General features: G+C 37.9%; 1 protein-coding gene across 1 annotated transcript in view; it reads right to left on the reverse strand.

Moving 5' to 3' along the window:
* Positions 1-16,309, reverse strand: part of LOC150105110 (dynein regulatory complex subunit 7-like) — an 82,517-nt gene extending 66,208 nt beyond the window's left edge. The window contains exons 1-2 of the mRNA XM_090395120.1: positions 16,155-16,309; positions 4,371-4,524 (exon numbers count right to left, since the gene is read on the reverse strand). Coding sequence (XP_090251246.1) covers positions 4,371-4,524; positions 16,155-16,309 — 309 coding nt within the window. The remainder of the gene's footprint in view (positions 1-4,370; positions 4,525-16,154) is intronic.
* Between the last annotated feature and the right edge of the window lie 580 nt (positions 16,310-16,889).

The following is a 16,889-nucleotide window of genomic DNA, read 5'->3' on the forward strand; positions in this document are numbered from 1 at the left end:
ATTAGCATCAGACTTCCATACATATGGAGTCTAAAGACTCATCATAGAAAGCAAACATTGTTACACATAAATCCCATCAAACAGTACTTTAAACTCATTCAAGTATCTGCATTCACCACAATGTCAGGCAAGCATTCCACTGACTAAACACTCTCCATGCACTCATGCTCACACTCTCATTATACAACTTCCAGGTATGTCCCCTTGTTCTACTTACTTTCTCCCATTCTAAAAAAAATTTCTTCCATGTTAACCTCATAACAACCCTTTACCAACTTAAATTACTTGATAATATCCAGTCTCTTCCTCCTATTCACAAGGCTCTGCAAACTGTATTCTCTCAATCTTCCCTCATATCCCACATCTCTCAGACCAGTTATGATCTTAGTTAGTCTTCTCTGGACCCTTTCCAACATATCCTCATCACCATGAAAACCAGTGGACCAAATCTGTGCACAATAATCTATATGAGGGCTGATCAAGGCCATATACAGGGTTATCCAAAAGTCAAGCACATCAAAGTTGAAGCTGAGCAGCATCAAAGTGTTTCAATTCTCATTATTCATTTTTCCAATAGATGGTACCCTAGAACAATTTGATATTATCGTGTAATCTACCAGCTATGCGTCGGGTATTGGTTATCCGCTGCAGTTTTTATTTATGAGGAAGGCGAAATGGTACTTTCTCAGAAGCAACAAGTATTTTGGTATGTTATTTTGCCTGTTGTTCTTATGCAAATGTTGTGGAGCAGTTTTGTCAGAAGTATCCTGACTCTATTGTTCCTCAAAATTTGACAATTACGAGATTAAATGTGTACTTTCAAGAAATTGGATCAGTTGCAGTCAAACAGCAGCATGGATAACTTCCATTTTGATTGAAGCTAAAGTGACTGCAATACACGACCTGTTGCAATGTTCACTTTCAAAGACTCTTAGGAAACTCTCTGCACCAACAGGTATATCATATGGCAGTACTTGGAGCCACCAAAAATTAAAGCTTCATCCATACCATGCTCACTCTGTTCAGAAATTAAGCCACTGGATAAGGAAAAATGTGTTGTGCACTTTAGGTGGTTTCGATCATTTGTTGAAGAAAAGGAGTTCACAAGATGGACAATGTTTTCTTCAGTGATGAATCATCATTCCACCTAAGTGCCAATAGCCAAAATAACAAAATTTAGTCATCAGAAAATCCTCATGTTTTCCATGAAACATTCTTGCATTCTCTGAAAATTGGAGTGTGCCATCACACTCTTTGAGACAACATTGAACAGTGCACTCTACTAAGACATCATCAGCCAGTTTGTGGCTCTCCTTGAGATTGAAGAACATGATTGCTGTTTTCAGCAGGATGGTGCCGCTTGCGATACTTCAAATCAAACAATGCAATTTTTGCAAGTGTTTTGGTGACAGACTAATTTCTAAAGGGCTTTGGCTGCTAAGGTCAGCAGATTTATTACCTCCAGATTTCTTCTTTGAAAAGTAAAGTGTATAAAAATAATCCTCACACAACTGATGAACTTAAGTCAAACATCACTGAAGCAATCGAGGCAGCCAGTAATTCCATGCTTCAAAGAGTTGCCTCCAATTTACGTGCCTGCATTCAAGAATGAGGGCTATTTTTAACATTTTCTGTAGTAATGTTATTTATTTTTGACTTTGTAAGGATATGTTTATAAGCTCTGCATGTAGCAATTTAGTGCTATAAAGTTTGTGACTAATATTGAAAAATTCAAGTTTATTTTATGATGTGCATGACTTTTGGATCGCCTTGTACAATGGAACCAGAACCATAACTCCTTGTGCTTCAACTTGTGCAATGTGATCTCTGAACTTTTGTCCACCACCACTCCAAGGGCATTTCATCTCCTCAACTTCCTTGAAAATTTCCCCACCAAGTGTATATTTTTGCATCCCATTGTTACCTACCAAATTTCAGAACTTTACACTTTGCAACATTGAATGGAAAGTTACATACTACTGCCCACTAATACAATCTATTCAAGTCCTCCTGTAAGGCCACAACATCTGCTTGATTCCTCATCGCTCTCCCTAGTTATGCTTCATCTGCAAATGGTTGCATATCACCAATTAAACCTATCCTAATATCATTAATATATAAATTGCATAACAATGGTCCCAAAACTGACCTTTGCACCACACCACTAGTGACTTTCCTCTTTTGAGACAGTGCCACCCCCACATAACTTGCTGATACTTATCCGATAGCTGTTCACCTATCTGACTCACTAGTCTCCACGTGTTTCAGTTTAGTTACCATCTTGTGGTGTGGCAATCTATCAAAAGCATTTACAAAATCTAAGTATAATAAAATTTAAAATTAGTTTAATCCTTTATCCAAGTGTGAGCAAACAAAGTTTGCGCCTGAAGTATCTTCAGGACTAGGGTAAGGTGATACAACAACCATTTGGCACCTCCTATAGGTAGAGATGATCTGCTAATGCTTCTGCCTGGTATCTCCACTAGGGCCTGGCTCCCACTGAAGAGACCTCAATAAAGGTCGAAACTAGTCTGGGTAGTGGCCCTTCCCTTAATGCATAACATTAGACATATCCGCATGGAGATGTGTTTTGCATTATAGGAGATACTGAGATAGGAGTGTTGGTAGCTTTCTCCACCTTTGCAACGAGTTGTCCTGGTGTTGTATCACCTTACCCTAGTCCTGAAGATACTTCAGGCGCAAACTTTGTTTGCTCACACTTGGATAAAGGATTAAACTAATTTTAAATTTTATTATACTCTAACCAAGTGAAAAATAAACTTTCAACATCTTTCTCTAAATCCAGAGTAATTTATTAAAAAAGGGTGCCACACCATTTGGCAACTCCTATAGGTAGAGATGATCTGCTAATGCTTCTGCCTGGTATCTCCACTAGGGCCTGGCTCCCACTGAAGAGACCTCAATAAAGGTCGAAACTAGTCTGGGTAGTGGCCCTTCCCTTAATGCTATAACATTAGACATATCCGCATGGAGATGTGTTTTGCATTATAGGAGATACTGAGATAGGAGTGTTGGTAGCTTTCTCCACCTTTGCAACGAGTTGCCCTGGTGTTGTATCACCTTACCCTAGTCCTGAAGATACTTCAAGCGCAAACTTTGTTTGCCCACACTTGGATAAAGGATTAAACTAATTTTAAATTTTATTATACTCTAACCAAGTGAAAAATAAACTTTCAAAATCTAAGTAATACCACTGAATATGAATCCTCCTTTGTCCAATTCATTTGTCACCTTGTTATAGTACATAAGCAACTTTGTAAAACACAACTTCCCTTTAACAAACCTATGCTGATAAGCACTAACAATATTACTGTATCAACCCACCTTTGTATCCTGTATCTCACCAATACCCTAACTACAATTTCAGATATAGAGATTTGCCTATAACTTGTTGCATTAGACATCACCACTTTTATGGAGTGGACCAATTTTGCCTTCCTTCCACTCCTTTGAGACTTGTGCTGTTGCACAACACTCTTGTTAAACAGGTAGGCCAAGGCTGATGCTAACTCCCTGGAACATTTTCTCAATATTACGTGGTGATATGTCATCAAGGCCTATTGCCTTATTGACATCTAGCTTACTTAACTCCTCATATCCTCTTGCTTGCTCACTATTAAGTTTTCTCTCATTTCATTCTCTACACCTGAGCTTCTGATTTCACACTGACGACAAAACACTCTGAAGAACTGCTCACTGAATATCCCAACTATGTTCTCTGCAGATGTTACCAGTTTTGCCACTTTCATCCATGAACATCATTTTATCATAATCATTCTTCTTTCTACTTGCCACATATTGAAAAAACTCACAAGGGTTTTTATTGGCCTGATTTGCTAATAACTGGTTATACTGCACTTTTTTGCAGGTCAGTAGCTTACCAATCTCGTTTGGTAAGGGCTACTGACCTGCACTTTATACTCTTCATGCAACTGATTATTACCATTATTTACCTTGTGTTGCTTCCAAAGTACCTTCTTCTTCTTCTTTCAGATGTCATGCCTAATTCCCTCGTTCATCCATTTTACGCCTTCAGCCTTTTGACCTTTGGAATACATTCACACATTGATGCTGTTATGTATTTCTTTGTCGGGTCTCAAGCAGCATTTATTTCCTTACCACTCAAATCCTCATTCCATGCTATGGCTCCAAGCTGTCTCCCAAGCTTGTCATAATCATTAGCCTTGTACTTCAGCATATATCCTTTCCTCATAGAAGTTTTGATAGTCTTTTTTTTTTCTTTCCTTTTTTTTTTCTTTTAAAATTAAAAAACAAACAAAAGAAAACCCTTTTGTAAACATTAAAAAAATCAATTATAAAAAAAAATACATAACAGCAGCAATACTTACTGGTACTTCATATTCATTATTCTGAAAGATAAATGGAAGTGGCCTGCTTGGGAAAAGATACTTAAACTGCTGTAATAAGTTTTTAGCATATTGTAGCACTTTAATTTCCTGAGGTGAATTTGAGGTGTATGAGGATGGAATTTCTTCACTTTTCCTGAAACAATCATATTTGAAAAATTTATGACAGTATGAAAAAGTAGATTTCTATTTTACTCTTACCATGATAAGTGTAACAATAAATAATACTTTCATTTTAGTACAGGTATCTTTAAAAAGAACCTCAACTTTTTTTTTCTATCCCCAAACCATTATGTGAATCATCAAAAGAATCATGGTTTTCTCAATTTGTTACAAATATATACATTTTATGCACCAACTTTATTCCTCTGTAAAAATTACAGAGGAATAAAGTTGATGTCCCACACAATGAAGATCCTAGAAAGGGTTCTTGATGGTAGATTGAGGGAGGAGGTGGAGATTGCAAAGGAACAATTTGGCTTCATGCCTGGTAGATCAACAACAGATGCTATCTTTGGGTTACGACAGATGATGGAAAAATATCGAGAGAAACAAAGGGAGCTACATCTGGTATTTATTGATCTGGAGAAAGCATACGATAGAGTGCCAAGGCAAGAAGTCTGGAGGTGTCTGAGGGAAAAGAAGGTGCCGGAGAAATATGTCAGGTTGGTGCAGGAAATGTACAGAAATGTGAAGACAAGTGTTCGGACCTGTTTGGGACAGACAGAAAGTTTTCAAGTAACAGTTGGCTTGCATCAAGGGTCAGCATTAAGTCCGTTTCTGTTTAATATTGTGATGGAGGTGGTAACAGAGGAGGTGAGAGAAGATGCACCTTGGACAATGTTGTATGCAGATGACATCTTGCTCTGTGTAGATTCAAGAGAAGAAGCAGAAACTAAACTGGAAAGATGGAGAAAAGTACTGGAAGAGAGAGGTATGAGACTGAGCAGAAGTAAGACAGAGTATATGTGTTGCGCAGTGGGCGGTGGCCAGGAGACAGACCTGGAGCTGGAAGGAAATGTCATCAGGAAGGTGAGAGACTTTAGATACTTAGGTTCGACAGTGGAAGAAGATGGAGGAGGTGAGAAGGAAGTGGGATGCAGGATACAAGCAGGTTGGAGGAACTGGAGGGAGATGGCTGGAGTGTTATGTGATAAGAGGGTGCCGATCAATCTGAAAGGCAAAATTTATAGGACAGTAGTGAGGCCAGCTATGACATATGCTATAGAAACTGTGGCCCTGAGGAAAAATAACATTAGCAGGATGGAAGTAGCAGAGATGAGAATGCTTAGGTGGATGTGCGGTGTGACCAGAAAGGATCATCTGAGAAATGACTATGTCAGGGGAACAGTGAAAGTTACGAACTTAGGAGCGAAAATACAGGAGGCAAGGTTGAGATGGTTTGGTCATGTGATGAGGAGGGAGGACGAATATGTGGGAAGAAGGGTCATGCAGATGGATGTGCAAGGAAGGCAGAAGCGTGGGCGGCCAAAGAAGAGATGGAGGGAGCTGGTAGAAGAGGATTTGAAGATGAAGAATTTGGATGTGGTGACAGCCCAAGACAGGAAGGTGTGGAGGAGACTCATAAGAAACAGTGACCCCACTTAAGTGGGAGAAGCTGCAGAAGAAGAAGAAGAAGAAGATATACATTTTATGCACCAAACTGACTACTGTATTTTGAAGCGCCAAATCTTGGCTACATAATTAGAGAAGTGAAATAATTCAAAAACACTGGCTGCAGTGTATCAGTTTATCCATCACAGAAGAAAAAAAAAAAAAAAACTGGGCTTAGCTTGTGCAAAAGGAAGGAGATTGAATGGGGTGATTGAGGCACTGAATATGAGAAGTAAGCATGAGAGGGAGTTAATGGTTGTGGTTGGAAAAGATTTAGCTGGGCATAGAATATGAGAGTGGATATTAGGAGATTATTGAGGGAGAGAGTGAAAGACAACAATATCATAGGAAGGGTAGTTTGTGTGCTGCCCAGGTACGACAATGATAAATTGCAGCTAACATTCCATTTAAAGATCTTGAATGGAACATTAGCAAAAATGTGTGAAGAGAAAGGAGTTCTCTTTGTGAATGTGTGGGACGAATTTGAAGGACGAATGAACTGTATAAGAGTGACAGACTTGGAGTCATTTGAGTCATTTGGGAAGATTGCTATGAGAAGGAAGTCAAAGATGATTTGAATGAGCAAGCAAATGAATTATGTGAGACTGAGGTAGTTGTGAACAGAGAAGAGAATGTGAAAACAGGAATGCAAGTTGGACAGGGAAACGGGGTGGGCTAGAGATGTCAGGGAGAGACAGTGCCAATTTCTACACATGGAAAAATTTTAAAAAATGAGCCATAGAATCAGCTCCTCTCAAATCTTCTATCTGGCTAAGATACGTAGATGATGTGTTCTCTATTTGGCCTCATAGCTCAGCCACATTAGACTCTTTCCTCGGTCAACTCAATAGGCTACATCCGAGAATCCAGTTTACAATGGAAAAAAAAATAACAATAGTTTACCCTTCCTAGACACCTTAGCAACATGCCTTCCAAACGGTAACCTCTCCTTCACTGTATACAGAAAACCCATTCACACAGGCAGATATATTCACAAACTTTCCCACTACTCTTCTCAAAAATATGGCATCATTAAAACTCTAACCAACAGTGCCTATAAACTTTGTTCCGGTGGAACCTCTCTTTCAACAGAACTTAACCATATACAGAATGCAGTTTCCTATCCAATGGCTAAAGTGTTTACAGAATTAGAAAAACAATGAATCCTTCCCCCAGTCCATGACCATCCCTTTAGAAGGATTTCAGAAATGTGCCATCACCATCCCCTACATCCAGGGCACATCAAAAAAATAGATACAGGTCTTTAAAAAATTACAACCTCTATGCAGAAAGCTGCACAGAGGTTGTAAGTTTTTTTGCTCTATTAATATATTAATAATTAATATACAGTGGAACCTCGGTTGTCGAACATAATTCGTTCCTAAAGGCTGTTCGGAAACCGATTTGTTTGAAAACTGAAACCATTTTCCCATAAGAATTAATGTAAAATGAAATAATCCATTCCCAAACAATTGTTTATGCTTCATTTTATGCTTCAGGCATAAAATCATATACAAAAATAATGAAAATGCATAATATCTTACATAAAAAGAATAAACACAATAAATAGATAAAATATTGATGAAAAAGGGTGAGCTCTTTCCACAAAACTTTGCACCTCAGCCCATTTCACACACATTTCTTTCTGTCTCTGAAAACATTTCTTCAACCACTGTCTTTTGCTGCTCCTTCTGAAGGCATTCTGTTCTTCAGTGGTGAGCTCATTCCTATGGTTCTCCACATCAGCATTGCCAACCTCCAAGCCCATGCTTTTGCCCAGAGACACATCATCGACAACAGTAACATACTCAGCCTCAAAGCACTCAATGTCTCTGTCTGTGCTACACAGTATGGCCACAATTTCCTCCAGGCCGAATTTATAGTCCTGTAAGTCACTTGCATCCAGGCTTTGTCAAGAATATTGAGCAATGGAGAATACCAAAGTGATTTTTCCAGAATTCTCTGAGTGTTAATTCTGTGTCAGAAGTCACTTCAAAACACCTTTGAAACAGTGCTTTGATGGAGAGTTTCTTAAAGTTCAAAATGACCTGCTGGTCTGGTCCATGGGCTGGATTAGAGGAGTCATGTTAGGGGACAGGAACTTCACTGTGATAAAAATCAAACTCCTCCACCATCACAAGAAGGCATTTTAATGGCATTTTTTTTTTCTTGAAGGTATTTTCTCACATTTGTGGCAAAGACTTCATGGATCCACTGAATAAAAAATTGCCTGATTACCCAAGCCTTGCTATTAGCACCACTCATACGAGGGTTTTTGAACAGGTCATCATGTAATTGTCTCGCTTTTTTTCACAAATTACATAAGAAACACTATCACTAGTGCTAACTGTTTCTCATTTATCCAAATCCGCAACACGTTTTCCACTTATTCAATCATCTGAGATCTTTGTTTAGTAAGAACTTTCAGTCCTTTTGCAACATCAGCTCCCTTGATCGCCTCTTTATTTTTGAGTATTGTGCAGATCATTGATATTGACATACCGAACTGCATAGCAAGATCTGAGACACAAACGTCATTTTCATGTTTGGATGCGATTTCTTTTTTCAACCCTATTGTGGTTCTAACAACTTTTCTTTTTGCTTTGCTGCTATCACTATCCTTCTTTGGTCTGATGGTGGCTTATTTAATAAAAAATTTTTAAAAAAAACAGCAAAACACAAAGAAAATCAAGAAAAGGCACTGCAAATTCGAGCAGGTGTCTGGATTGAGAGGAGGCTGCGGCGTAAGTGATGCTCTCCCACCATACATCTCAGCCTGGGGATCACATGGGTGGCAGTTTGCCTGTTCGGGAACCGAGATTCTGTTCAGAAACCGGTGCATTTTTGGTTTGGAAAATATGTTCGGGAACTGATTTGTTCAAGATGAGAGGCGTTCAACAACCGAGGTTCCACTGTATTAATAATTTTGCTACCCTAATCCATTCTACCAAAGATATCAGCTTCCTCCTCTCAGTGGCTGGGGTATATAAAGTACTCGTTTCTGCAAGTTGGCTTACTTCGGACAGACAGACAGAGAGATCAGCCATCATCCATTTAGATGAACACAATTCATACATCTGCAATCACAACTATGGTCTTGCAGACTGTGTATTGGATACCACTCACAGGATTGTCTGGTAGAAAACCACTATGCTCATCATTGTAAATTTAAAAAAGACTGTTTTTGGAATCAGTGGCACTCAGAAATCAACCTAATTCTAACAAATATGGATGCATAAAACTTCCCAAAATTTGGGAAACAATAATCGGCATAGAGATCTCAGTTTACATCCTTGGCCGCCTAAAAATGCCCATAGAGGGTGCACCACTGAGTTAGAACTATGAAGTCACCCATGTGTTTCATTCAGTATTGTATTGTCTTTGTGTGTGTGTTACAAGTGTGTTATTTGTATTCCCTTAAGATGTATGAGTGACCGAGACAAAATATTGGAAGCATTAATTACATTAAATTTGTAATCTTTCTTAGTGCTGTCAATACTCCATTAAGCCTCCAACATGAGTTAATACATGGAAGAGAAATATATATTCTCCATTTTTTTCACTGTCAATTGTGCAGTGAATTTCTTGCATCAAAATAAATCTTGAGATGGTCTGTTTTCATATCTATTTTCTACCAAAATATTAGAATGGAATTGGTTCTTTGGCTAACTCATTCTAATTGCTAATAAGACAGAAAATATGATCCCAAGAGTTGAAATTATACCTAAATTCTGAGATTTATAGCATTATGAATCAGTTCAGCATGTGCCATAAACAGAGATGTATTTGTCTCATCTCTAGATAAGAGATAATTGTAGCATTTTTTTTAGTTAAAAAAAAAAAGAAAATGGTCCACATGGAATTATATCTCTCAGCAGCAGCATGAGCAGTATAAGATGCAAACTGGGAAGGTGACAAGAGTAGAAAGGAAAGAAGAGAAATTGGCATATGAAAAGAGATTGGCTGAAGCAGTAAAGCAAAACCCTAGAGAATTCTATAGTTATGTTACTAGTAGAAGAAAGTCGGAATGTGGAAGACTGACTTTTGTTGCTAATATTCAATGTATTTTGTTAGTGCATTTCATATAGGAGAATTAAGAATGGTGTTGAACAGAAATAGGAAGGAGAACAGAAGACAGACAGTTCAAGAATGAGAAGTGTTTAGAATATTAAGTAAACTGATATTAGCAAGACTGTGGGATTGGATGGGATAGTACCATGTATATTATGAGAATGTGCAAACCAGCTGGGAGTGCTACTGACTTGGTTGTTCAACAGAAAACAGGCAAGAGGTCCCAGAAGAATGGAAAAAGGGAAAAATAGAGCCACTGCTTAAGGGAGGATCCAAGTCAGTCATTTCAAACTACAGGCCTATGTCTATCAAATATACTGGTGAAAGTAATAATAATAATAATAATAATAATAATAATAATAATAATAATAAGTATTAAAGAGAAGCTGGTTAGAGACAGAATACAAAGGTGAGTTGATGAGAATGGCAATTTTTCAAGAAAGCAGTATGTGTTTGTTGAGGAACGGTCATGCTTAAGTAACTTGGTTACATTTTATAATAGGGTGACTAGTGTATTGTACAGAGGAAATGCTGATTCGTTATTGGAAATGTAGATTTGGTTACTCATAACTATTATTTTTCTGGAAATGACAATGTATACTAAAATATTAACTACAAAAACTTTAATTAATACTTTCCCTTTCCTATATTTCAGCATTATATTGCCATCATCAGGGATCACAAAAACAACAATATATGCATGCAGGCACATATCATTGTTTTGGGGCAAGTGAGGTTGAAGAAAAGCAATCAAAGTCAGTCCTAAATGGCATGTCCAAAAATTGACAAATATCCTAAGGAAAAATATTAAGGTGATCATCTGGAATCCATGTGTATGCATGTGTGTGCGTGCATATCTTCAACAACCTAAATTACAAGAAAAACCTTACAAGAACAGGTTAAACCTTTTTGGGTTACAGAAATTGGTTCACAGGTGGAAAAGGAGTGATATGATTGAGACATACAAATTACTGCAGGGTTTTTACAAGATTAATACAGAGGAAATTTTTCAGAACAGGTCTAGTGGTGGGAGAACTAGAGGCCATCCTTTGGCACATAAAGTCAGTCCTAAATGGCATGTCCAAAAATTGACAAATATCCTAAGGATAAATATTAAGGTGATCATCTGGAATCCATGTGTATGCATGTGTGTGCATGTATATCTTCAACAACCTAAATTACAAGAAAAACCTTACAAGAACAGGTTAAACATTTTGGGGTTACAGAAATTGGTTCACAGGTGGAAAAGGAGTGATATGATTGAGACATACAAATTACTGCAGGGTTTTTACAAGATTAATACAGAGGAAATTTTTCAGAACAGGTCTAGTGGTGGGAGAACTAGAGGCCATCCTTGGAAACTGAGCAACAGTGTAGTTAGTAAGGGTGTTAGAACAAGTTTCTTGTTCTAACACCCTTACTAACTTGCTTGGAGAATAGTGAATGAGTGAATTGTTGTGGGTGCCATGAATGTGAATGTGATGTAATAAATAAGTTCAAAGCAAAGTATGATCAATTCTGCACAAATGTTGGATAGTGCTTAACATGATGTTTAGGGCATTTCCTCAATGAGTCTAAGGACACCATGGAATAGCCTTTAATAGTAATAATAATAAATACAACTTTACAACCACTTATATACCAGATAAAAAATTGGCATCACTTATCTGTTCCTCCAAAAGACCAACCACATTTCCTAGACCTGCCAGGTGTATACCAGGTCTCTTGCAGTTGCAAACTGTCTCACTACGGCTGAACAGGCAAGACAGACAATATCAGAATTTATGGACACAAGAACTACATTTGGTTCCACTAATACAGCCACTCAGAACTTGCTGACCATGCTTTGGACATGCGCCACAGGATATGCTGCAAGAAGGCCACTGCAGCAAATACAATTATGAAAGGCTATTCCTCAAATCTGCCTCAGTCCTGAAAAACTTTCCAAACCTCAACAAATTTGGGTGCATGAGACTGCCCCAAATTTGGGAAGCATACATCCTAAAACCTTCATCCCAATGGTCAATATTACCCAATTCTGCCCACTAAGGGACACAGTTAAGGACTCTAGGACTGACTTTGGTTGCCCTTCTTCAACTGCATTTGGCCAGTCGTGGTTGCCCTTCTTCAACAGCATTTGTAGTCCCTGATGATAGCAATGTAACACTGCTGAAATATAGGAAAATATTGATTAAAGTTTTTATAATTAATATTTTAGTATACATTGTTATTTCTGGAAAAAAGTTACATAGGAAATGGATATACAGTGATAAGCATTTGATCAAGTACCGCATGATAAATTACTGTTGCACTTGAGCAGGTTGGAGATGGATAGGCATTTGGTAGTTTGGTTACATGGATGGGCGACTGATAAGAGCCAGCAAGTTGTATACGGAGGTGAGATATTCAGTTATTTGCTGATTATGCTAAATTAAGAAGAGCAATGTCAGAAAATTCTGATATGTTGTTATTAGAGGAGGATTTGAATGCATTGGGCTGTGATCTGAAGAATGTGAATGTCATTTCAATTTGGACTTTCAATTTGGATCTGAATGGGAATTTCATTCAATGTTGTTAATTTGAAGTTATTCACTTTGGCCAGAGAAGATGGAATGAGATTTATCCCATTTGAGGAAGTTTTCTTCAGGAGGTGGAGGAGGCAAGGGATCTGGACAATCTTAGTGGATTGGGAACTGAAATTCAGGGTACAGATCATGAAAGCTGTAAAGATTACCAAGAAAATTATTGCTAGAATTTGAAGACCACTGACATATATGGATAAAGAGCCAATAGTTTCACCATATACCTCACTAATTTGGTCTCATTTGGATTTCTGTGCATGGTCACCTGTCTACATTGATAATATGAAAACATTAGAGAGAGAGAGAGAGAGAGAGAGTGTGCAGAGGTAAATAACTAAGACTGTTTCAGGAATATTACTCTGGAATACTGTGTATAAGGAGAGACTGAGCTAATGTGGTCTTCAGAGGTTGGAAAATAAGAGGAGGAAGTGTAATATGATTGGATGTATAAGTTGTTAGGAGCAGCCTATCAACTAGATACTGGGGAATTATTGTATGGGATAATGGGTGATGCAGGAACAAGAACAAGAGGTCATCCCTGAAAACCGTACAAGGGTCACATGAATAAAAATGTGCAAAGGAGATTTTTTGCTGCAGGTGGTTAATGAGTGAATGCATTTCAGAGTAGGTAGTAAGTGCTTCAATGCAAATGTATTTATTATTATTATTATTAATGGGGAAAAAATATTACCCTAATACCCCATGGAGTTAGAGACTAATCTAGAAGGATCTTTTGTCATACACACACACAGTTCATCATATCGTGCCTTAAACACGCTCAAATTCTCTGCAGACACTACACTCTCAGGCATGACATTCCAATCATTAACAACTCTGCATGCAAAAAAACTGCTTCTCACTTCCCTTTTCACACCCTCCTTATACAGTTTCCAGGGATGACCTCTTGTTCTTGCCTGACCGCCCACCGTTTTCTATAACATCTCTTCAACATTGATCCTATAACAACCCCTTACTAACTTGTAGGTCTCTATCATATCACTTCTCTTCCTCCTACCCACTAGAATCTGTAGATTGCATCTTCTCAACCTTTCCTCATATTCAACATTCCAAAGATCAGAAACTACTTCAGTCAGTCACCTCTGGACCCTTTACAATATCTCTTCATACTTTTGAAAACCAGGTGACCAAATCTGTACACAGTAGTCCTTATACAATGGAACAAGAATCTTCCTACTTCTACAAGTCGGTGTCCTCTGCATCATCCCCAGAATGTGTTGTGTTGTCCTCACGATTTTGACAATATGTCCTCTAATTTTAGATCCTTATCCACCATCACTCCCAAGATCTCTTATTACCTCCAACAATATATATATCTCCATCAAGCGTAAATTCTACATCCCATCTTTGTTTCCAAATTTTAAAACCTTACATTTTGCAACATTGAACTGGCATCCCCATTCCTCATCCCCATTCCGATTCACTCAGTCTATTCAAGCCTTCTTGTAAGGCCACAACATCTGCTCTGCTCCTCATAGTTTGTCCAAGCTTTACATCACCTGCAAACAACTGAATATCCCCATTCAAATCACCAATATCATTAACGTACAGGTAAACAGCAACTGTTCTAAAACAAATCCCTGAAGCACACCATTAGTGACTTTCATTTTCTGGGATATTGCTTCCCCCCATATGCAACTTGCTGATACCTATCAGATAACCAATCTCAGAACTAATACACTAATCTAATAATGGTCACTGACCTCTGGATCCTCTCCACCACTTCTGCATCCCCAAGAAACCCAGATAACCAAACCTGAGCACAATAATCCAGATGTGGTCATATCCAGGTTTATAAAGAGGAATGATAACTACATAATCTCTGTTTGTTAGTGTGTTCTCAATAAAAAAAAAAAAGTAATTCCGTAAACTACCCTGGCTACTTTAGCAAGATGAACTCTAAACTTCAACTCTCTATCTACTGCTATCTACAAATCTCTGGCTTCATCAATTTCCTCGAGTACAATTTCCTCAATATGGTACACATCCTGTAATCTTAGTATCCCCAAATGCATAACTTTGCACTTTTGCAAATTAAATCGACATCCATTATGTTTTGCCCATACTATTCAAATCATAGTGCAAGTTCTCTACATCATCTTGATTAACTATTACTCTACTCAACTTTGCATCATCAGCAAACAACTGAATATCTGCCTTCAAATTATATCCTATGGGTATCCAAAAATAACCAGAATCTGAATTTGGTGTATGCACGTTTTCTAGTTAAGGATGATGTTGCTAAGTATTGTGAGTGTGCAGTTTTCTGCACCAGTCTGGCAAGTAGTGTCATCCTGTTTGAACTGGTTAGTTTTCTTGCTGCTTTTTTTGTTAGTGCTTACAAGCAAGTTTGGCAATTTTGTGATTTCTGACCACAAGGAACAGAGAGTGTGTGCATGAAATTTTGTTATCTGTTGGATAAAATTGCAGCTGAAACTACTGTTATGCTTTGGCAAGTCTTTATGTGTGCTTTAGGTAAAAGCAGGTCTACAATTGGTTTTCCCATTTCAAATATGGGGACATGTCAGTTGAAGACCAACCATGACCTGGCTGATCTTCGACAAGCAGAAATGATGAAAACATCAAAAAAGTTAGCCAGGCAATCGATGAAGATCATTGAAAGATCACTGAGAAAGTTTCTGAAGAGACGAATCTGTAGTAGAGTTCATGCCAGTGAATTTTAACAGAAGATTTGCAAATGAAACGTGTGTCTGTTAAATTTGCACTTACAGAGGATCAAAAAAAAAAAAAAAATTATGTGAAGGTTTGCTGTGATTTGAGGGAGCAAGTTCTTAATGACTAGAACTGTCTTTCAAAAGCTATGATGAGGAATCTTGGTGCTACAGTTTTGATCCAGAAACAAAACAAGCATCAAACCAATGGAAACATGCAAATTCACCGAGACCCAAAAAGGTACTTCAAGTTCAATCAAACATCACAACGATGTTGATTTGTTTTTTGATGTGAATGGAATTGTATACAAAGAATTTGTTCCTATTGGGCAGACAGTGAACTAACATTTTTATCTCATTTTGAAAAGACTGCATGATGGTGTGTGACAAAAACTGCCAGAAATATGGAGATGGAGTAGCAGAGATTGGTTGCTTTGCTGCAACATGACTATTCCCCAGTCCACATGGCCTTGTATGTCCAACAGTTCTTAACAAAAAACAACATAGTGGTTATTCTCCACCCTCCCTACTTGCCTTATCTCTCTCCATTTGACTGTTTTTTTTATTCCCATGAATAATGAAAATCCTGAAAGGGCAGCGATTCATTGCTGTGGATGAATTGAAAGAAAGGTCACTGGAGGCCATAAACAGTATTCCAGTTGAAGAGTTCCAGAGCTGTTTCCAGCAGTGGAAAAAACGTTGGGACAAGTGCATTGACTCACATGGAGAATACTTTGAAGGAGACTAGCATATGGTATCATAAACTTTAATAACTTTTTTTTTTAATAATTCCAGTTATATTTGGATACCCCTCATAAAAATTAAACAGCAGTGGTCCAAGTGCAAAGCCTCGAGATGCCCTACTAGTCACCTGTCTTCTCCTAGATTCTGCTCCTCCATATACTACAGTTTGGTATCGGTTCCTCAGCCAACCATTTATCCATATCACCAATTTCATATCCATCCCATTTACAGTTTGCGTAATAGAGTTCCGTATGGTTAGCTGTCAAACAGTTTTGCAAAATTCATCAGTATCATAGTGTAGCCATTCCCTTTATGCAACTCAGCTGTCATATTATAAAAAAAAGTTAATAGATTGTTAAGGAATGACCTACCCATTGCAAGGCAATGCTGTCGCTCATAGAGTATCATATTCTTATCCATCCATTTTTGAATTCTCTTTCTGACCAACTTTTCCAGTACTTTTACCACTACTCCTGAGATAGTGATATGTCTATAATTTACTACCACAGACTAAGACCCTCCTTTATGCAAAGGAATTATTTGACCCTCCTTTATGCAAAGGAATTATTTGACCCTCCTTACATTCATTTGAGACTTTGCAAGAGCTGAGATTTAAATTAAGCAGTCTAATGCGTTTAGTATCAGGATTCTGGAAAAACTGGTATGACACCTAACACAGAGAGTCAGCGAAACTAAATTATAAAGGGAGGAATGGCGTGAATGCGAGTGTAAGAGCAACAATGATATATAACTGTGTTAATGATGGGAATGGGCTTTGTTATGGAAATGTTGATGAGGCA

The sequence above is a fragment of the Typopeltis vanoorti genome, chromosome 7 (assembly GCF_054136105.1).
Source record: "Typopeltis vanoorti isolate ZY-2024b chromosome 7, IOZ_Tvanoo_1.0, whole genome shotgun sequence".
Lineage (NCBI taxonomy): Eukaryota > Metazoa > Arthropoda > Arachnida > Uropygi > Thelyphonidae > Typopeltis > Typopeltis vanoorti.